Consider the following 23,575-nt stretch of genomic DNA (forward strand, 5'->3'; position numbering starts at 1 on the left):
TGTAATCGTTTGCTTTGGAATGATATAAACAAAGGTTATAGAAGATTTTCTAGACATTGCAGCAAATTTGAAGGCTTTTAAGTACGTGAAATTTAAAAGCTCCCATTAACCGCAAGCTCCCATTACCCCACGCTCCCCTAGTTATAGTCGGACATCACTTATTAAACAAACGCAAAGATAAAGTTGAGAAAATTACAATTATAATTATTATTAAATATTTTTTTATTGTTTTAAAAATTTCTAAAAAACAGAACCAAAATACCAGAAATACCAGAACCAAAAAAAAACAAAAATAAAACTATAATTCTCTATGTACCCGTGTGGAAAAGTGGTGTTGGCCCACGCCGGGGGCCCGCATGGATCGCCTACATCCATGAGGGGCCCACGTGGGTGATCCAGGCTTAACGATTTTTACTTTTTTTAATTAAAATGTGACCAAAAAAAAAAAAAAATCTGACGCACGCGGGTATAGAACCTACAACCTACGGACTTCTAGACAAACGCTCTAACCACTGTGCTACGGGACCTACTTGAAAATTATTTATTTATTGTAGTATATTTAACATAATTTCAGATCACATACGTAGGTCAAGAGGTAAACATAACCTCAAAATCAGGTCAAAAGTTATTGCGGTCACAGACGTAGGTAACGAGGTAAACATAACCTCAAAATCAGGTCAAAAGTTATTGCGGCCACAGACATAGGTGGAGAGGCGAACATAACCTTAAACTTAGGTCAAAAGAGGGCCTATGAAATCGACAAATTTCCTTATATCTTCTGGAGTTAGATCAAAATTTAGATCAAAATTGACCTATTTATTAACTTACACATAAAAAAAGCCCTCATTAAGGCCTTCCAAGGGATCAAAATTTACATTAAATTCAACCTTTTTTTTAACTTAAAGGGGGACATTAAGGAGTCGTTATCGTACGTCACAATTAATGTCAACAGTGTCAAAAATTAAATTACATTTCTACGTACCTTCCATATTATTTAAAATCGACTTCATATTATTACAAATTAAAATAAATTAAAATAAATTTTATTTTTAATTTACAAAAATTTACAAAAATAATATTAATTTATGTAATATTATTAATTTAATTAATTTTCCTGCTTTATTGTTTATTAAAATTATTTATTTCAACGTTTTTTTTTCGAAGATATATTACAGGGAAGAAACGAATTTTTTAACTCAAAATCTAAATAAAAAGAAATTAGTCATGTCTTATATTCCGGACCTGATTTCAAATACTACAATCTGAATCTATAATTTTGAGATACCAAATTGGTTACTTCCCCGTAGTGTATCTTGAAAACAAATTGAATAATACAAATAATTTCAACAAACACTAATTTTACTGAATTTGGCTAAAAACCAATATTGATAATAAATATTATTAATTAATTCTTAATTTAAAAATTAATTTTAAAATAAAAATAGGGGGTTGGCGCGCGAAGCGCGCAGGGGGGCGGAGCCCCCCTAGTTATATAAAAAAATATTTTTTGTTAGGACTTAGAAATTTTTGCTAGTCAATGATGTGGGCGATTTATGCGGTCCCCTCGCGTGGGCCCTCAAGGATTTGCCCTCATGTGAGTTTTATATTTTTTTAAAAGTATCATTAAATATTTGTTAAAAACGTGTTTTTTATTGTTTATAATCATTATAAACATTAATTTTTGTTATGTAAAAAAAATTTTTTGTTTGGACTTAGAAATTTTTGCTAGTCAATGATGTGGGTTATCCATGCGGGCCCCTCGCGTGGGCCCTCAAGGATTTACCCTTATGTGAGTTCGATATTTTCAAAAAAGTGTACATAATTTTTTGTTAAAAATGAGTTTTTCATTGTCTAAAATGATTCTCCCGTGGGGGACCCGGGCGCAGAATAGGCCCCCTGCGATCTACTGCATGTCGTAAGAGGCGACTAAAAGGGACTCGGAGGGTTGTCAACACTTGCAGTTAGTCCTCGGTTCGCCCTGGCTATCTTGCAGAGTGTTGGCCTGCCGATGATGATGGACAGCGCTGTGTCGGCCCGGCAAGTCTAATATAGACCGACGTACCTCAAGGAAGGGAAGGGAGGTGTCATGCCTTCTTCCCTTTCGGGACGTGGCGTACCCGAGGTTCCTGAGCCGATCAGGGATAGGCTCACGACAGTTAGCCTAGCGGGAGTGACGAACCCGGTGAATCCCAAGTTACTCGAGGAAGGGTGGATTTCGGTCCGCTCTACGGGTGTTGGTGGCCCCGAGTTACCTAACCGGCCTAGGCAGTAAGACCTAATTTTATTGTCGCATCAGGGGGGCAAGGTCCCACGGGAATTGACGATCCCGGTGCAACCCTTAAGTTACTCAAAGGGAGAGTGGATTATTGAAGCTCTTACGGGTGTGGTATCCCCGAGTTGCCTTAACCTGTCCAGGCAATGGGGCATTACGTCATTGTCGCATCTGGACGCGACGAACCCGGGTGCAATCTGTAGTTACTCAAAGGGAGAGTGGATTATTGAAGCTCTTACGGGTGTGGTATCCCCGAGTTGCCTTAACCTGTCCAGGCAATGGGGCATTACGTCATTGTCGCATCTGGACGTGACGAACCCGGGTGCAATCTGTAGTTACTCAAAGGGAGAGTGGATTATTGAAGCTCTTACGGGTGTGGTATCCCCGAGTTGCCTTAACCTGTCCAGGCAATGGGGCATTACGTCATTGTCGCATCTGGACGTGACGAACCCGGGTGCAATCTGTAGTTACTCAAAGGGAAAGTGGATTATTGAAGCTCTTACGGGTGTGGTATCCCCGAGTTGCCTTAACCTGTCCAGGCAATGGGGCATTACGTCATTGTCGCATCAGGGGAGGTGGAGGTTAGTTCTGAAGCCTTACGAGTCTGGTGGATTGACGAACTCGGTGCAACCTCAGTCCTTCAGGGGAGAAGTAATTTATTACTCACGGGGGTTGGCTAGTCCCGGAGCCCCAGCTGGCAGTGCCGTCAGGCCTGCGGCAAGTCGAATATTATGGCCATCCGAGAGGGGGACTTCGGTCCTGCGGGTGTGACATACCCGGGATACCTTTAGTCACTTGAAGGCTTGCCGAGGCAAGGATGGTAAGATACCTTATCGGTACTCATACCAGAGTACTAAACGGTACCATGGGGGCCGGATGTCCGTGGAGATTCGTCTCCAACCGGTCATTGGGTTGGACTCGTGGTGGCAGTGGTTAAAAGCCTACATCGCTTAAGGCGAGGACGTGAATGGGACAGGAAAAGTCTGTTTGGGTGCTTGCGCCATCGCGACTATCCTATTACCTCCGTCCGACATGTGAGTTGTGGTGCCAACTCGGGAAGCGGCCTGCAGAGCCGTTAGGGATTGGAAAGGTCCCGGCCCTAACCGAGGGTCTCCCGCAATGGTTCTTACCAACCTTGCGGGAATCGGAAGATGACCAGACCATCAGGTCATCGACGTTGGGCGAGCGTATCTCGTCCCCGATATGGCCGTAGGCGTGCCCGTGTGGGTATACCGGTATCGGGAGGTCCTTCACGTAAAATCAACTTAGGCGCTGTCTAAAATGATTGTAAACATTAATTTTTTGTTGTAAAAAAATATTTTTTGTTTGAACTTAGAAATTTTTGCTAGTGAATGATGTGGGCGATCCACATCAAGGATTTGCCCTTATGTAAGTTCAATATTTTCAAAAAAAATGTAAACAATTTTATGTGAAATATGTTTTTTTCATTGTTTATAATCATTCTAAACATTAATTTTGAAGTAATAAAAAATTATTTGAGGCTTGGACTTAAAAATTTTTGCAAGCCAATGATATGGGCAATCCATGCGGGCCCTCGGCGTGGCCCTTATGGATTTGCCCACATGGATCAGCCCTCGTCGGCCCCCGCCGGGGGCCCTCACGTTGTGTGGGCTTGATGGAGGCTTTTTCCACACGAATACTTATAGTACTTTAATATTTTATTTTTTATCTTAATTTTTTATTTATAGTATTTTTGAATACTTTGAATAGATTTTTTGTCTATAGAATTATATATATATATATATATATATATATATATCTACCTATATTACAAAAAGATATCGCCGCCGCCGCTGTTTCAAGATTCTGTAAGGGCGCCCTATCCCAAAGGGGCCGTCAAAACTTATGTCAAAATTGACCTATTTTTTTACCTATAGGTCAAAAAGAGGATAAATAACGGCCTCACATTACGTCAAAATCTATGTCTAATTTGACATATTTTTTTACCTGTAGGTCAAAAAGAGGATAAATAAAGGCCTCACATTACGTTAATATAGGTCAATTTTGAGGGCAGTTTTGGCCTAGGCGTCTAAATTTGACAAAGAATTTCCGCTACCCTTAAAATTTAGGTCAATTTTGAGGGCAGTTTTGACCTAGACGTCAAAATTTGACAAACAATTTCCGCTACCCTTAAAATTTAGGTCAATTTTAAGGGCAATTTTGACCTACCCATCAAAAATTGACAAAAAATTCCCGCTTCCCTCAAAATTTAGGTCAATTTTGAGGGCAGTTTTGACCTAGACGTCAAAATTTGACAAAAAATATCCGCTACCCTCAAAATTTAGGTCAATTTTGAGGGCAGTTGTGACCTACGCATCAAAATTTGACAAAGAATTCCCGCTAACCTTAAAATTTAGGTCAATTTTGAGGGCAGTTTTGACCTAGACGGCAAAATTTGACAAAAAATATCCGCTACCCTCAAAATTTAGGTCAATTTTGAGGGCAGTTTTGACCTACGTATCAAAATTTGACAAAGAATTCCCGCTACCCTAAAAATTTTATGTCAATTTTGAGGGCAGTTTTGACCTAGACGTCAACATTTGACAAACAATTTCCGCTACCCTCAAAATTTAGGTCAATTTTGAGGGCAGTTTTGACCTACGCATCAAAATTTGACAAAGAATTCCCGCTAAAATTTAGGTCAAGTTTGAGGGCAGTTTTGACCTAGAGGTCAAAATTTGTCAAACAATTTCCGCGCGCAGACTTAATGATGAGGTGAAGTTTGCCATCTGACCTAACAATGTAAAGTAATTTTAAAATTGTGTTTGCTCTTACACCTATTATTTTGACCTAATTTTGACGTTTTATTTTTACTCTGTTATTTAGTTACGTCATAATCTATGTGTAATTTGACTTTTATTTAACTACAACTTAAAAAGGGACTATAAAGGACAACAAAAGTATCTATGATACGTCAAAATCTATTTAAAATTTAACGTCTTTTTAACCTATAGGTTAAAATGGGTCAAAATATATGTTAAAGTTTAATTTAATTTTTGACATATAGATAAAAAAGGTCCATAACGATTGTTACATTGCGTCAAAATCTATGTGTATGTTGTCATATATGTATTGTATGTAATTTATTAAGATGCATTCATATTAAGGGGGGCGAAGCCCCCCTAATATATATATATATATATATATATATATATATATATATATATATTGTTAAAATATTTTAAAAGATGTTTTAATTGAAATTTTAAGATTTTTACTTACTAACAATACCTAATATATTCCTGTACGGAAACTGGGACAATCACTGGACGGATACTAGGGCAAACGAATTTTAGTGGACGGAAATTGATCCATAAAAAGTATAATTTATATTATTATATAAGAATTAGTTGTTCATGCATTGAAAGTGACAAATTATTTTAAATAAAAAAAGACAGTATAAATTATACTTTCTATAAAAAATATTGCACATTTTAGGAGAAAAACCATTGTTTTCAAGGTATTATGTGTGAGTTTAAGCCTTAGATGGACGGAAACAGGTATAACCACGGTATGTAATGTATTAACAATTGAGTAGGAACGATTACTATAGTTACTCGTGTTAAAATTTATTTTTTGGAATCATTACCCGTGTAGAAAAATTGTTGGGTTCTAGTCTGGTGCCAGAAAGACAGTCTATTCTCTAACTGGGCGCTGAAAAGACTGTCTGACCATGGGCTAATCAGACCAGTGACGATCGAACCACGCGTTGGTCCAGACTGGACGAGCTAATCAGGGCTAATGAGCAGTGCTAATATTTAAAATTTTATGTTCGATTTCAATATTTCAGTTTTTTAATTTTAAATAATCTACCCAAATTTACTCGGTTCTCACGTTTATTCAATGTAATGTGAATATATGAATTATTAATAATAATAATAAATATTATTGTTGTTCATACATATATTTAATAACAATAACTTATTAATCTAATAATTATATTATTTTAAAATAAATAATATACTACACTAGCAGTAAATATCATTTAAAATAGTAATATTAAAAAATAATTTTAATAAAAAAACAATTTGCGTCAATTTGTACATTTTTTAAATTCATTCTTCAACAGACCTTTAACATTATTTACAAACATGTTTATAATTTTAATTTATAACACTTATACAGATTAAATATAGTAATTTTATTATTTTATATAACACTTACAATGAAAAATATCCGCTCGCATGTGGGATCGAACTCACGCCCCCCACCCTTGACGACCCGACTCGAAGCATTTAAACCGCACGGCCACTGAAGTCTGGGTGTGAACTCTCCTAATTTACTATATCAATGCCAGTGTCATATATTCTGTTGCTTATAAGGACGAAGTAAAAACTATGACTAAAATTATTACACATAATAATCCCGAATTATTTTAATTATTATATATAAATATTTAAATAAATAATTCTTACTACAATTATAATCATTAAACAATTTTTTAAGTATTACTTTCAGTTTTATCAAAAAATTTTTAAATAATTGAATTCTTATGACGAATTTCAATAGAATTCTTAAGTATAATTATACACTTATCGAAGAATTCGATTAAAATTGTATTAAAGATAATTAAGAAATTCTGAGATTAACTAAGAAATTTTTAATAATAAAAGAATTCTGAGAATTTTATTATTTATAAAAATAATTGAATTATTGAGAAGAAACTTATAAAGAATTTGTAAATACTTATTGAATTTTTGTGAAAGGTTTTTTATTTATGAAAGTAATTAAATTTTTGCTTACATTTTATTTTGACAAGAATCTTGTTAAAAATTTTGAAAATAATTGAATTTCAGAGAACGATTTTATTATTTATAAAGATAATTGAAATTTTGATGAGAATTTAAAAAAATTTTTAAACATAATTGAATTTCTGTGTAGAATTTTGATACTTTTGAAAATAATTAAATTTCTACAATAATCTGTAACTTCTCCAACACTCAATTGTTTATAGTGTTTTTAACTAAAATTCTTCTACCCGTGTGGAAAAATTTTAGGGCGCTGACCAAGCGCTTAATAGACTGTCTAACGTCTTTCTAGACCCAGGGCAGACGGTCTTGTCGAGCGGCTGTTCAGAACTGAAACGAAACTTCCACGCTATCGTCTAGAATAGCACAGCGTTTCTGGTCTGATCAGCAGTGCTAGTAAATTCTAATATACGTCTATTCCAAATTTCTCTTTACATGTTACGACAACTATTCTTAGAATGATAAGACTTAATTATATTTGAAATAATTTTAATGACTTTTTTTACATAAAAAGTATAAAAAAATATTTTAACTTTCTGTATTTTTCACTTCAACTTTCTTTAAGCGTAAGGCTTTGTGTCCCTCCCAATCTATGGCATTGGAGATAGTAGTCTTTTGTAAAATAAAATTTACTGCAAATCAAAACAGCCGGATAAAACTAGCAGTCGTACTCAGCATCAATCTTTAGGCGTCAACCACTAATTAATGAAATTAATAAATAAAAACTTACTAAATTTGCTATTTAGTGGATATTGATTCACAAATAACAATACTCGATGGTTTTTTAAATCATTAAGTGTTACTAAATTTGAAGGAGAGGCGTATTTGTAGATGACGCCTAAACATTGATGCTGAGTACGACTGCTAGCTTCAGCCGACTAATCAAAACACATAGAAACACATCAAAATCTATTTTTTCCAGTGCACATTTAAAATTAAATTATACAGAAAACAGCAACAACATAGCACATAAAATTCAACATTCACATAAAACAGAAACCACAACGAATTCTAAAATTCACAAAGAAAATGTACCATACGCTGACTGATCTAACGACGCCAAACGACGCGACGCCATTAGGCGCCATGTTACTTAACAGCTGGGCATACATCGACGCATGCGCATATAACATCATAGACCAAATCTAGACGGTCTTAATAATACCGTATTAGACGGACATATTTGACTTAGATTTTTTCTAATAAGCCCATCTGTTAAGTCAGTGATTCGGGAATTGATGGACCGTATAGAATTAGACGGACTTGATGATTTCTAATCGGGAAATCATTGGACTCTAGACTGCCACAATATTTTTCCACACGGGTACAGATAAATTATTTTTAATAATTAATCAAATACAATATATTAAAAAATTTATCTAATTTCAGGAGAATTTGAATTATTAGGCATTTTTCAAAAATCTAAGTTCTTTAGAATTTTTAATTAAATTCATTGAAAATTTTATTTATAATAATTCATATAAACCTACAATATTTATTTTTGAACGATTCTTTAGATTGACTAAATTATTCCATTGAGTTTCGAAGTGACAATCCATGTATAAATTCAAAGAAGACTGACAAATCGTGCACTAAAGTCTTGATTGTACTTTGATTTGTACTTTAAAAATTTTGAATTCTAGTGATGCCAATGAAGTCCCATATAGCATACAGTTAGACAGTCTAAATTAGACCGTCCAGAAAAATCTCATATAGCATACAGTTAGAAAGTCTAAATTAGACCGTCCAGAAAAATCCCATATAGCATACAGTTAAACCGTCCAGATTAGACCGTACAGATGCGTCTAGTTGGGGCAATCACTGGACTCCAGACTGCCCCGAAATTTTTCTACACATAATAGTTCAGATGTACAGGTTCAGTAAGAAAACTGTAGGGGAGACTGGTTAGGTACTAAAATATGAAAATCTAATACGCACATACTGTAACTGCCGTAAATTATTTAATTTTTAAATGTTATAAACAATTTTTTTCTACTTTATTTATTATATCCATTGCTAGGTCTTCATCTTTAATACAATTAAATCAAGAAGAGGAATATTTTATGAATAACAACTGTTTATCAATATTATTTACCAGTTTGTTGTTAAATTATTTATAATTATTAATTTACAGCTGCTGCGCCAGCGCTGTCTGGCAGCACTGACAGGCAGTACTTCGCCAACGCTAGACAGCGTTATGCCAGTACTGACAGTGCTGGCGCAGTAATTCGCCAGTTGTAAATTTCCCATTGGAAAATGAAAAGTTGAAAATAATTACAAAAAGAAGTAACGAGCAGAACGAAAAAGTATAAAAATTGAAGAATAATTGCGAAGGGAAAAAAACCGTTTTAAAAATTTCTCACTAATAATACATAAAAGGTATTAAAAAAATTTTGTCTCGATCTTTCTAAATAAAATGTTTCTTGAATTTTTAAAAAGTAAAACAATAGGGGAGACTGGGGTAAACCCGCTCACTAGCGATTTGACGCTATGAACTCAACTTAAGATGGAGATATTGGTACTGTGAATAGTACTTAACATTCAACTTATATTAACAAACTTTCGTTTAGTTTCATGAATCTAACATAGAATCAGAGGCGATTAAATGTTTTTGAAGGTGTCAAAAAAAACGTTTTTTGGATTTTTAAGTTTTCCTATCATTATTTTTGAGACTTAATTTATTTGGCAAATTTTTTGTTGTTGCTATTGGATGTCCTTCTTCGAAGTACATATATATATATAGTTTTGTCTTATTTCAAAAATATTTAATTAAATTTATTCTGAAATGTGAGGAATACACTCGGGGTAAAGCCGCTAACTTAGTTTTAAATTTAAAATTTAGAATAAAATAATTTCACGTATAATATTTTAACAATAACAAAATTTATGACATATTAACACCAAAATTGTTTTTACATTTTACTTTCTCTTAATAAAATATTACATTATTCAAATCCACAGTTATAATTCATGAAACCTATATCTATCAAAAAACATAGATAACTTGAATATCGGAGACAAAAGTTTTTCAAGTGGCTGTTTTCACTTATTTTGACCCAGAAAGAAAAAAAAGAAGAAGAAAAAAAAGATGACTGGAGTGAAAAAAGGAGAGAGGAGAAAAATACACATATTATTATCATTCTAGATTTGCTTTAAATAATAAAGGATCAAGAGAGGTGTCATTTGGGAATAGATCGCATTGTTTGTTGTCACGTGTTTGAGTTATTTGACGTTGTAGGAGGATTTACTGAGTTCAAACAAACATTCTAAAGGAGCACAGGAAACAACTAAACTGAGGTCAACGAAGTACTTTAGTAAATATTCATGTACTAACCACCAGGAAGCTGACCTCGACCGTCTCGACCCAACTGCATTAATCCCTGTCGGATGTCCCTCAAAATCTGCAAAAAAAACCCGAAAAAGAGATTTTATTCAAATATCCATTCAATTCCATAATGAAATTTTCTTCTTAAGTTTTAAATTTTTTTAATTTCTCTTACTCTCCCTCTTAAAAAAAACTATAATTAGCACAGTTATCACAGTAGAGAAATTTTTTTTATTGTAATAGAATAACGGATTTATGAAATAATTTTCTCTTTAATAAGTAAAAAAAGAAATAATAATGGATTTGGTTTTTTTTCTCTCAATTGTCCCGATTTACTCATCTTCTCCAAGTGAATGCACTTCAATTCCTTGCGGTGCCCAATTACGAGAAATGTTACTGGCAAGTGATTGATTTTTAAAAGCTCATTTCCTCTTTTGTTCATTTTGAAAAGATGAGTAAAAAAAATAATTAGGGTAATGTCACCTTGAGTGGACCGCCTAAGACTTTTTTTCTAAAAAATTCTTTATGACAGCAAATTAATCGGAGGTTTCTATTCCAAGCTTTAGTTTAGATCCCTAGATAAGTGTTTGTACCATAATAGCATTGATTTTTTTTTATTTGGGAAAAACAATTGACTTTAAAAAAATAGCTCATTTTTAAGGAATGAAAAAAGTGTAACCTTGAGTGGACCACTCTTAAAAAATTGTAAAAGTTATTCTAAATTCTTTAATGTATTTAATATTTCTGATATATTGAAACAAAATTTATGCTTATGCAGCTTCAGACCATGTTTGTATCGCAATGTTTACAAGTGAAACCATTTTCAATAATTTTGGCACATATCACATCAAAATCACAAAAAAATTAATAAAGAACATAAAACAGTTTCAAACCAATTTATTTCCATAAAAATGGTAAACTGACATTAAAAATATAAAAAACAGGCAGTCCAGTCATGGTTATAAACAGTGGTCCACTCATGGTGACATGCAACTTTTTATGGCAGACACCAAAATTTTTTTTGAGTCAAAATTATCACTTAATTAAACTAAGACAATCAATTTCAATGTCCAAAGTAGTAGGAAAAAAATAAGTTACCTTTTAAAACTTAAATTTTACACTACTTTTACACTTCCGAATCACTTTACTCATTGTAAGAGCGACTTCTTTTTTGGTTTGTGTTCTTAAAAATGCGTTACATCAAACAATAACGTGTATGATTATCGCGGAACATAAATTCTTACTGTTTCTAGGTGCGGTGCTGCTATTCGTTTTATTTATTTCACGTTTCCGCTGTAAGATAACTTAAAAACTCAGGTGGTCCACTCAAAGTGGCGGTCCACTCAATGTGACATTACCCTAAATGTAAACATATTTTTATTCGACAATATCTCTGAAAAATGTGGAATGTAAATGAACTGCTTCTTTAATGTTTAGGTAATAGGAAAGTAAATATGAAAATTTGCTTAGCAGTGTTTGACAAAAAATATATATTTTTAAAAGATTATAATTGTTGAGGGCACAAATGGGTCCTCGTGTCACGCCGGGTGCCACGCGGCTCAGTGTAACCGCGACGCAGCGCGCCGCAATTTATTCTTTGAAATTTAATAACTCAAAAACAAAAAAAAGGCATTCTGCAAATTTACATGCCGATAGGAAAAAACCTCAGCTTTCGTTTGCAATAATTTATTTTCAAATAAAACGGACCGATTTTCGAGAAATTAAAAATTAATTATCAAAAATTTGGGTCAATTTTTAAAATATTAAAAAATAAAATTCACCATTAGAAAGAGGACGAAAAAACCTTTCAGAAACATATTCTACAAAATTTTTCCCACTAAAAGTATGTTCAGAAAAAATTTACAAAGTAGCCGGTGTTAGCAAAATTGGTCAAATTGACCCCCCTCTACCCCCTCAAAATTTTCAAAAAAATCAAAAATATTTTTTGGGGCACATTTCTACTTGATAGAACAACAAATTCCCTGAGTTTCAATTTTTTTCAAAAAGTTGAAATTTCAACTTAGGACATTTCACGTAAAATGCCTCATATATATCTACCTATATTACAAAAAGATATCGCCGCCGCCGCTGTTTCAAGATTCTGTAAGGGCGCCCTTTCCCAAAGGGTCCGTCAAAACTTATGTCAAAATTAACCTATTTTTTGACCTATAGGTCAAAAAGAGGCCTAATAACATAGAGTTATTAGAATAGAGTGCGCGAGTTATACCTTTTACCGTGAGAGGCATTCTTAGGCGCATAGAAAGAGACAAAAGCATGAAAGTAGACCCCTTTTCTTACCTTGTTTATTGGCGCATGTGCAAGAATGAAAGTTTTTGGTTAGGTTTTTGTCTAAAAAGATCGCATGAAAAATTGTTTTGAATATTATAAATGTTTTATTTTAATTTTAAATTTATTTTAAATTATTTATTTGTCATGTAAATAAAAGAAAAATATAATTGCAAGCAAGCAACAGTTGTTTCGATGCATCAGCTGTTTCATTATCGCGCATGCGTTATTAGAGAAAGAAAGGAAAGGGGTCTTCTTTTCGTATGGCTGTCTCCGTCTATGCGCCTAAGAAACATTTTGGTCGCTTGCGCACTCTATTCTAATATCTCTATGCCCAATAACGGACTCACATTATTTCAAATTCTATGTCTAATTTGACCTATTTTTTAACCTATAGGTTAAAAGTAGTCTCCATGTGGGCCCTTACATTACGTCAAAATCCACGTTTAATTTGACCTATTTTTTATCAATGGGTAAGAATTCCTGAAGTGGCCCCCTTATTTTCTTTTGGTTAATGAACATAAATGATACTTATATATTTTGATAGTCCATAATGTCACTAATAACACCTCCAAACGATTTTTCAAAATTTTAATTTTTGTAATTTTGATAAACAATTAAACTTTTTTGCAGCGTTTTAGAAAAAATTCAATTTCTCGAAATTGGCTAAACCGATTTCAATGAAACTTGTATCGTTAGAAAGATTAGAAAATGTACTATCGAGAAAAAAATATAATATGAATAAAAAGTTTTACCATGGAAGAGTTCCTAAACACAACATTTAATTAAAAAAACAATTTCTTTATAAAATCAATATTTATATTATGCTATTAATAATATTATTATTTGATAATTATATAATAATAATAATAAAATATGTTTTTGACAAAAAATGTATACGCACTGAAGAAAAATTTCGCGTTTTTTATTTTTTTTATTTATTTTTTTTTATTTGCACGATTATCAAGCCCACGGTAAAAACCATCAAAGGGCAATACAGAGAAAACAAAATTACAAAAGTTGTAAGGTTACGTAAGTGTAATAAGAAATTAAAGGAAAACAAAACTTCGTAATTTACTTATAATTAAAGAAAAAAAATTTGAAAAATAAACTTATATAACTTTTTATTTTGGTATAGAAGACGCATAACCTTATAATGACGTCGTTATAAAACAACTGCGAATTAAACAGGATAGAGAAAATTAAATCATAACGAAACAAAAACCGGACAAGTGCGAGTAGAACTCGTACTAAAACCGAGGGTTCCGTACCCACGTTTAAAACTTCTACTTTTTTGCTGAAAAAATATAAAGATCAACTTCAATATTTTTCGCTGTATTTTTTCTGTAATCTACAAGTGAAAATAAATAAATAATTAATTTTCATCTCTTCAGGTAAAAAACTGTGGGCGCTATAGTAAAAAACACGCATTTTTGACGAAATTTTTAAAAACTTTGAGTTTTTCGCTAAAAAAAATATGAAGATAAAATCCAATCATGTTCGGTGTTTTTTTTACTGAAATCTACACATGAAAATACATAATATAAGCAAAACTGTAGTCCAATAGGCCAAGAATTGTGAAAACCAAGGGGAGGGTACACACTTTTTTTTCTAAAACGAAAAAATTTTTTAGTTTCTCGCAAAAAAAATATGAAGATGAACTCTGATAATTTTTTCTGTATGTTTGTTGAAATCTGCACGAAAAAACAAATAAAAATGTATAACGCCAGTCCACTAGATTAAGAATTGAGAAAACCAGCAACGGTTAAAGAATTTTCGAGCTTGCAAAAAGAGATTTTAGTTTTTCGATGAAAACACCATGAAAATAAATTTTAATCACTTCCGCTATATTTTTCCTGTAATCTATGCGTAAAAACGAATAAGTATGCTAATTTTCAGCTCTCCAGGTGAAAAAATGTAGGCGCCAGGGGGGGTACATGGATTTTTTTCGAAATTTTCAAAATTTTTGACTTTTTCGATAAAAACAGAATGAAGATCAATACTAAATGTGTTCGCTATATTTTTCCTTTAATCCATTTTTGAAAATACATATGCATACCAATTTTCAACTTTCTAGGTAAAAAACTGTGAGCGCTAGGGGGGGTACATGCCTTTTTTTGCGAAAAATGGACAAATTTGTTTTTCGTCGAAAACTCTATGAAGATCAATCCCAATCACGTTCGCTATATTTTTCCTGTAATCTACGCGTGAAATTACATACGTGTACCAATTTTTAGCTCTCTAGGTGTAAAACTGTAAGTGCTAGGGGGGGGGGTACATGGTCATTTTTGAATATACAGTTCCAATAGGGTTCCTACCGGGTACGGAACCCTAAAAGGAAAACATTATTATGTTATGTTAAATTGAAATTATCTCGTAGATACAATATACTCTGTGAGTTTATCTTTATATGAGAGTAAGGACAAGTAAGAGAAATCTAGATCTATGTTGTGATAAACACACATTACATTTATGGTGTTGCACATATTATAGATAGGGGCAGAAAAACCAATTGCCGAATTAGGCATAGGTACTGCGAAAGGTTGATAATATCTGGAACTCACGAGGAACTCTGAAATCAATTAGTGCTAGTAATTTTGAACAATCTATATTATTATTAATTAATTTAAATAGTAATGTTGATTGAGATAAAAAACGACGTTCGGCAACTGTTAAGAAGTTAAATTTTTTGCAAAGTTCAATTTAGTCAGAGCCTGGTAATGGGTACATTTCAGTTCTTTTGAAAACCAAATATTTCAGAAATCTTTTTTGAATCTTCTCGATAGCATCAATGTCTTTGTCAAAAATTGGATTCCATATGATTGGTATGCAGGAGAATCTGGATAGAACAAGAGAGTTGAATAGCTGTGTTAAAATTTTGAGATTACTGAAATTTCGGTAGTTTCTTATTAAGCAACCCAATGCTCTGGATGCTTTAGAAACCATTTCTTGAATGTGGGGTTTAAATGTAAGACTCGAATCAAAACACACCTCCAAATCAACAATCGAGTCTGTTCGATTGAGATGTATGTTATTTATGGAGTAATTGAATAATAATGGGGATTGTTTCCTCGAGTAAGAAATTACATGGCACTTGTCAAGATTTAGCCTTAACTTATTTAGTTTGCACCAATTACTAAAAAGCTTGAGATTATTTTGAAGGTATTCAGCATCCAAACTTGAATTTATACGTGTAAATAGTTTTAGGTCATCAACATATAATAATTTTTCAAATGATAACAGGTAAACTAAATCATTAATAAAAATGTTGAAAAGAAAGGATCCTAAAACTGAGCCTTGCGGTAAACCTGAAGTTGGGGTAAAAATTCTGGATGAAAAACCGTTGTAATAAACAATATTAGATCTATCTGTTAGGTAAGAATAAAGAAGTGTTAACTTAATAGACAAGAAGAAATGTTCATTTCTTCAAGTTTAGTAAAAAGAAGTTTATGGTCAACGGTATCAAAGGCCTTTGAGAAGTCTGTATAGATTACGTCTAGTTGACTTCCTTCGGAAAGCGCAGCATTAATTTCTTGGGTAATACTAATCAGGTTAGTCGCAGTTGAACGATTGTTTATACATCAATGTTGCTCGTCTGCAATTTGAGATTTAAGGTTAAATGTTATATGCTTGTAAATAGATTTCTCGAAGACTTTTACGAAATTGGGAATAACTGAAATTGGCTTGTAATTAGTAATATCACTTTTGTCTCCAGACTTAAAAACCGGGACCACTCTTGTAATTTTTCAAGTTTCAGAAAAAATTCCTGTCTTTAACATCTTATTAAAAAAGAAACAAAGTAACTCGGCCAGGACGAACGAGGAAGATTTAAGAAAAAACTGGCGATGTTATCCGTTCCGGCTGTATTTTTTAAATTCAAAGATTTTAATGCTGTGGAGACATCTGTTATACTCAGTTCCAGGTCAATTGAGCTGGGATACTGTAAGAAATTATTAATGTCAGGATTGCTTGGATCTGTTGGAGTATATACACTCGAAAAATAATCAGCGAATGCGTTTAAAATTGATTGCGGGGTATCAAAGATAAGATCATTGAGTTTCATTACACTAGGAATTAGTAAGCATTTATTTTCCGAGTTTACATACTTCCAAAAAGCGTTAGGATTAGTAGAAAAATTATTCTCAATAGATTTATAAAACAATTTGTGTTGTTCATGAATTCTTCTCTTAATATCATTAGAGATAAATTTTAGTTGATTTTTTAGTGCGGGTGATTTTGAAATTTTATACTTACGAAAAATAGAGTTTTTTAGCAGAATATCACTAATAATATCTTTTGAGAACCACTTTGGAAATTGCTTTTTTGATCCTTTAATTTTACGGTAGTATGGAATATGCTTTTCAAAAGTGGTTTATATTTTATTTTGTAAGAAGAAACAGGCGTCATTAATGTTATCAAAATTTTTTATTAGTGACCAGTCCTAAGTAGAGAGTTCAGAAAAGACCATTGGGAAATCTCCGGCTTTGAAGTTAAATCTCTGTTGAGTAGAATCTAATTGCATGGTATCAACTGGTATATTAGTTGAAGTGGAAAAGGAGAAAGGTAGGATTAAAGAAGGATGGTGAGGATCTTCGGGAACTAGGGAAAAAGGAGGTTGAAAGATGTTACAGAAAATACTAGAGAAAACCAAATCCAAACAAACGCCATTCAAATTTCTAATTAAATTATACTGAGGGGTGTCAAAAAACTTGGAAAAAAGTAATAAGGAATCAACTCTTCTGTCGCTAATCAAACCAATACTATCATGATCAACAAAATTTGAAACATTAAATTCACCTATAAAAATTACTTTATTAGAAAATAAATGCATTTGTGACTTTAGACATTCAAAAATGTTGGTGAAAGTTTCTATGGGTAGACTTGGCGATATATATAAAAGTAATATGTCGAAAGTAAATTTAGGGTAGATTATACGCAAACACAAGAAATTGATTACGGCTGTGATATTTACTGGAAATGTAATGTGTATAGTACTAACTCTAATGTTCGATTTTACGGCAAGTAATACTCCACCTTGTAACGGTGACCCAATAATTCTTCTAAAACACATGTGTTTCGTCAGCCAAATCTGTAATACTCGACCTCGATGAGTCTTAACATTAGTTTAGCCTACATTGATAAGATTATTATGTTGAAACCCTAACCCTATATAATGTGCCCTAAAATAAGTAGAATTCAGTATTTCTCCGACTGTCAAAATTAACACTAACTAACATCTGTAAAATTAAATAAAGTTCATTTAAAATTATACAAAACATTTATTTCACGTTTTTACCCGTGACATAAATTATTTTGGCGATCCTGCCAGGATAGCAACAAACGACAAAAGTTTTGTCAAACTGTGCTATCACTGATTACGGACAAATTATCGACAGAAACTCAATACTAAAGGAGAAGATACTCCAAAGGTTCTCTACGGACACCTTTGTTTTTATTATAAACTTGATAGACCTTGGACAAGGAAAAATCAGCAGATACGTCAGCTATTTGGATGTCAAGCAACAGTGTCTACGGCCACTCATCGCACATCCCTCCAACCAAAGTCATCAAAAGAAGACATCACTTTTCTTAATAAGAAGTAAGAAAATAAATAAAATAAATATTTAGAAAATTTGTAAATTATTCATAACTGTCAGTCTTTTTTGGATTCGTTGAACGGTCACCCATTGCACTATTGGGGTAAAGCAAACTTTGAATAATTGTTAGGACGGTAACTATACTTCGCGTGCTCGCAAGCTCTGGTTTCCTCAATAAAATAATCCCTTTTCTCTGAATAACCTTGTTGTAAGTGTGTAGCCACTTGAACAAGTGAAGAGAATTAAATAAAAATACTCTTCTTACAAGATTTTGTACAACGAGTAAATATTTAAAATGTCAGAAGAAATAAAAACTGCTCTTCAAACAATGATGGAAAGAATGGAGAAAATAGAATTAGCTGTAAATCAAAGGAAAGACGAAATTACATCTTTAGCAGAAAATTTTAATTTACTCCGGTCAGAAGAAGAATCAACTTCAACAGAACAAGAAAAAAAATGATGACATTATAGACAAGACGGTAGATAGAGAAATCAATCAAGAACTAATACCAACAAGAGATGCAGTAAAATTAATTAAAAAATTTAACGGACACGACGACATCGGTGTTGAATCTTTTATTAGTTTAGTCAAAAAGATAAAAAATCAATGTAATAATCCAGGAATATTACTACATTGGATAATATCCGAAAGAATAGAAGGTGAAGCAGAAAAAGCAATTAGATTTTTGAGTATTGAAAATTACGAAGAATTATTTGAAGCTTTAAGATCAAACTTCGGAGCTATGGGATCCTTAGAAACCCATCGGACAAAATTAGCCCAAGTCATTCAAGGGTCAATCGAATCAACACAAAATTTCAACATTCGATTTAACCAAAAAAGAAATGAACTTCTATATGCCGTACAATCAAAATATCCCACTAATCTCGAGAGGAAAGTATCTATAGCTAATGAAGAACAGACAATTTTAGAAAAATACATTCTCAATTTAAGAGAAGATATTTCTGATAAAGTATTGTCAAAAAACCCTAAAGACATTCGAGAAGCTCAACAGATTGCCATACAATCAGAAGTTTGGTTAATTGAGAGAAATAAAAAAAGAAATAAACAAGTTAGTAAACCACAACCCACAATCTCAACTTTAAGAAAAAATCTGATTCCGGTACAAAAACAAGACTTTAAAAGCAAATATGAATCAATAAATAAAAAAGTGCCTAATCACAATGTTCCATTACAACAAAGACTTATGATGCATTGTAGCTTTTGTAAGAAAGTAGGTCATAATGAAAACCAGTGTTATGTTAAGCATAAAAATTTTCCACCGGGTGTCTCAACAAACCGACCACCTGCTCGAGTAAACCACCTGTGTTTGGAAACACCAGCATTAATAACAATGGATCTACAAAACACAACAGACATAGAAGAAGTAAACGAGATGGAGGAAATCGAGTATCCACTATCTCAGGACAACTCGTGTCAATTAGAGGAAAATTATCAGGAACAATACGATCAGCCAGATTATTAATTGATAGCGGAGCATCAGTTAATCTAATTAAAGATGAGTTAATAGATGAAAATTGTAAAAGAGAAAAAATATCAAAAACATTTAAAATGGGTAAAGACACACACGAAACTTCAGAAATAGTACATTTAGAATTTCAAGAAAAGAATCACATATTTTTAATTGTTCCAAATGACTTTCCCATACCAGAAGATGGTATAATTGGATTACCTTTTTTAAGAAATTATAACTTTAACCTTTCTAATAACAGTCTTATTCTAGACAAAATTACACACACATTAGAGACTGATATGATAGTTCTACAAGAAAATAGTATTCAACTTATTTCAATTGAAACACATAAAAAACATGGAGATGTTATTATAGAAGATTGTCCTTATGTACCTGATGGAATTTTCCGAATTCACAACTCTAAAATAAAGGTTCCTTTATATAACCCAACTAACGAACCAATGATCATCCGGAAAGAAGAAATCAAACCAAAACCCATAAAAACACTTGTAGATAGAAAAGAAATTATTCATGCCATAACAATAAAAGAATTAAATGTACGACTCAAATTATTAAAAGAAAATGTCAGATTGAATCATATAGAAGAGGAATATAAAGAAAACATCGAGAAAATAATCACAATGTATCACGATATATTTGGACTCCCAGGAGATCCTTTACCATGCACAGAACTTGTTTCTCAACGAATAATTTTAAAAGACGATATACCGGTAAATGAACGACAATATAGAGCACCAGAAGTACATCGGAACGAAGCTAAAACTCAAGTAAACGACATGTTAAAGAAAACAATAATATCTCATTCTAATACACCTTATAATTCACCTTTGTGGGTAGTACCGAAGAAGGATGCATCAGGTATCACCAAATAGCGCGTTGTAATAGATTTTAGAAAGGTCAATGATAAAACTGATTTAGATGCTTATCCTTTACCAGTTATCGAAGATATCATTGACCATTTGGGGAAAGCAAAATATTTTTCAGCACTTGATTTGAGTTCTGGATTTCACCAAATTCCAATGTAAGAAGAGTCAAAAAAATATACAGGATTTTCTACATCTGATGGACATTTTCATTTTAACAGAATGCCATTTGGACTTAAAAATGCACCCGCAACATTTCAACGAATGATGGATACAGCCTTGAGGGGACTCATCAGAAAAATTTGTTTTGCCTATCTTGACGACATCGTTGTATTTGGAAGAACATTACAAGAACACAATAAAAATCTAACTACATTGTTCGACAGATTAAGAGCAACTGGGTTGAAACTTTAACCAGACAAATGTGAATTCTTAAGACCAGAATTAGAATATCTAGGACATCTAATTACATCAGAAGGAGTCAAACCAAACCCAAATAAAATAGAAGCAGTTCAAAACTTTAAACAACCAATGAATGAAAAACAAGTTAAATCATTTCTTGGTCTCTCAGGATACTACAGGAAGTTTATCATGAACTACTCAACAGTAGCTAAACCCTTAATAGAATTAACAAAGAAAGATCAACCATTCAATTGGACAAATGAATGTGAAGAAAGTTTCAATGCATTAAAGAAACTTTTATGTTCATCGCCAGTATTACGATATCCAGATTGTGAGAAAGAATTCACCTTAACCACAGATGCAAGTAATACAGGAATTGGTGCAGTGCTTTCTCAAGACGGACATCCCGTTTGTTATATTTCTAGAACATTAAATAAAGCCGAAACGAATTACAGCACTACAGAAAAAGAATTATTAGCAATTGTTTGGGGAGTAAGAAGACTACGGCAATATCTACTAGGAAAAGAATTCCTTATTCAAACAGACCACCAAGCATTAAAATGGTTATTTAATATTAAGGACCCATCTTCCAGATTATTACGTTGGAGATTAAAACTTGAAGAATACGAATACAAGATCGAATATAAAAAAGGAAAAGAAAATCAAGCTGCAGACGCTTTATCAAGACTGCATCTTACTTTAGAAGAAATAGATGAAGTATTAGAAAAAGAATATTCCGATAATTCTATGGAACTTGAAACAATAAAAGAATCATTAGTCGAAACAGGAGACGAAATAAAAATAAATAACGAATATGAGAGCTGGAAGGAAGGTAATCGAGAAAATTTTATAACATTTAAACCAAATGCCAATGGAAAACTCTGGACAGAAATTTACAAAACAAATAAACAAAATCACCACTCAACAAAAAACTTCATTATTCTGGAAGAATACAATTCACGAAATTGGATAAAAATCATACATACTAACCTAATTGACCAAATAAATAAAGGACTAAAAATAATTTGATTCCACATTTGTGATCCATTATTTTCTCCAATAGAAAATCAAGAAATAAAGAATATTATCAACTTTCTTCGACAACGAATTAATGAAACCAAAGAAAATTTAAAGGTATACGTGTGTGAAAGTATGATAAGAGAGTTAACTTCTACTGAACGGGAGATTATCATTCAAGAAGCACACGGAAATATTTCTACAGGACATTTTGGAGAAAACAAGACGATCCTGAAAGCAAAAGAAAAAGGAATATGGAGCGGAATGAAAGAAGATATTATTCAAGCAATAAAAAGATGTAAAACTTATCAAGAACAAAAATTAACAAGAATTAGGAAAAGAGAACCAGCAATAATTCCGGATACACCCTTACAACCAAACGAAAAAATAGCCATGGATATTTTTGGACCATTACCTATAACTCAACAAGGTAATAAATATATTTTATCTATACAAGATGTATTGACAAAATATCTATTGTTAATTCCTTTAAAAACAACGACTAGCGAATCTATAATTACAGAATTATTGGATCATTATATTTAAATTTTTCATCACCAAAACATATCCTTACTGATCAAGGTAGAAATTTTATATCTGAATTAGTAGACAAATTTGAACGACTCTTCAGGATAAAGCACTAAAAATTATTTGCATGGCCTATAACACGACAGTACATGAAACAACAGGATACTCACCATTTGAACTAACCTTTGGTAGAAAGGCAAACCTGCCATCTACTTTAGCTACAACGCCTTCATTAAACCACGAAGAATTAATAAATATATGGAAAAATAGACACGAAAAGTACATTGAACTTGCCAGACAGAACATTCAAAAATCTAAAGAAAAGAATAAAAGAATACAAGATTCAAGAATAGTAATTCCCCAAGAAATCTATGTACCTGGGGATTTGACACTAATACATAATGACAACCAAAGGAAAGGAAAACTAGAACAAGAATGGTTTGGACCTGTCACAATCCTAGAAGCATTAGAAAATGCTAATTATAAAATACTATTTAATAATAAAGAATATTTAGTGCACTCCAATAGGTTGAAACCATACTATCAATAAAACTTCTTTATTTGTCTTACAGAAAAATGGACCCTTTGAAGATAATAATATTATTACTTGTGAAATTCATATATGTTACTGGATCCATCACACTCACTCCCATCAGTGACACAACGGTATTTGCAGAACACTTAGGAGATGCTCGACTCTACCACGAAACTTGGCATATTTTTATTGCAATAGAAACTTCTAATGTAATTCAGCGATTAGACCAAATAGATAGTATTTACACCTCTACGTTAAAAAATTGCGCTAGATGTTTGGAATTTTTTGAAATAAAATCTTTAGGTGCTAGGATAGAAAGATTAAGGGCTGAAACTAAATTATTCGACAAATTAATGGGAAAAATTAATAGGAGTAAGCGAGGGTTATTTAATATCGTCGGTAGTATTTCTAAAACACTATTTGGAACTCTTGAAGAAAATGATTTAAGTTATATAAATTCAGAAATAGATAGACTTTATGAAGATAAT

The 23,575-nt window shown here is 32.4% G+C and overlaps 1 protein-coding gene across 4 annotated transcripts in view; it reads right to left on the minus strand.

The window, feature by feature from the left end:
* The window catches only part of LOC122504191 (SAM and SH3 domain-containing protein 1-like), a 641,260-nt gene that overhangs the window by 247,481 nt on the left and 370,204 nt on the right, over positions 1-23,575 (minus strand). For all 4 annotated transcript variants that reach the window (XM_043615130.1, XM_043615129.1, XM_043615128.1 and 1 more), the window contains one exon: positions 10,376-10,442. In XM_043615130.1, the coding sequence (XP_043471065.1) occupies positions 10,376-10,442 (67 nt within the window). The remainder of the gene's footprint in view (positions 1-10,375; positions 10,443-23,575) is intronic.

Source organism: Leptopilina heterotoma, unplaced genomic scaffold, assembly GCF_015476425.1.
Source record: "Leptopilina heterotoma isolate Lh14 unplaced genomic scaffold, ASM1547642v1 Lhet_284, whole genome shotgun sequence".
NCBI classification, from domain to species: Eukaryota; Metazoa; Arthropoda; class Insecta; order Hymenoptera; family Figitidae; genus Leptopilina; species Leptopilina heterotoma.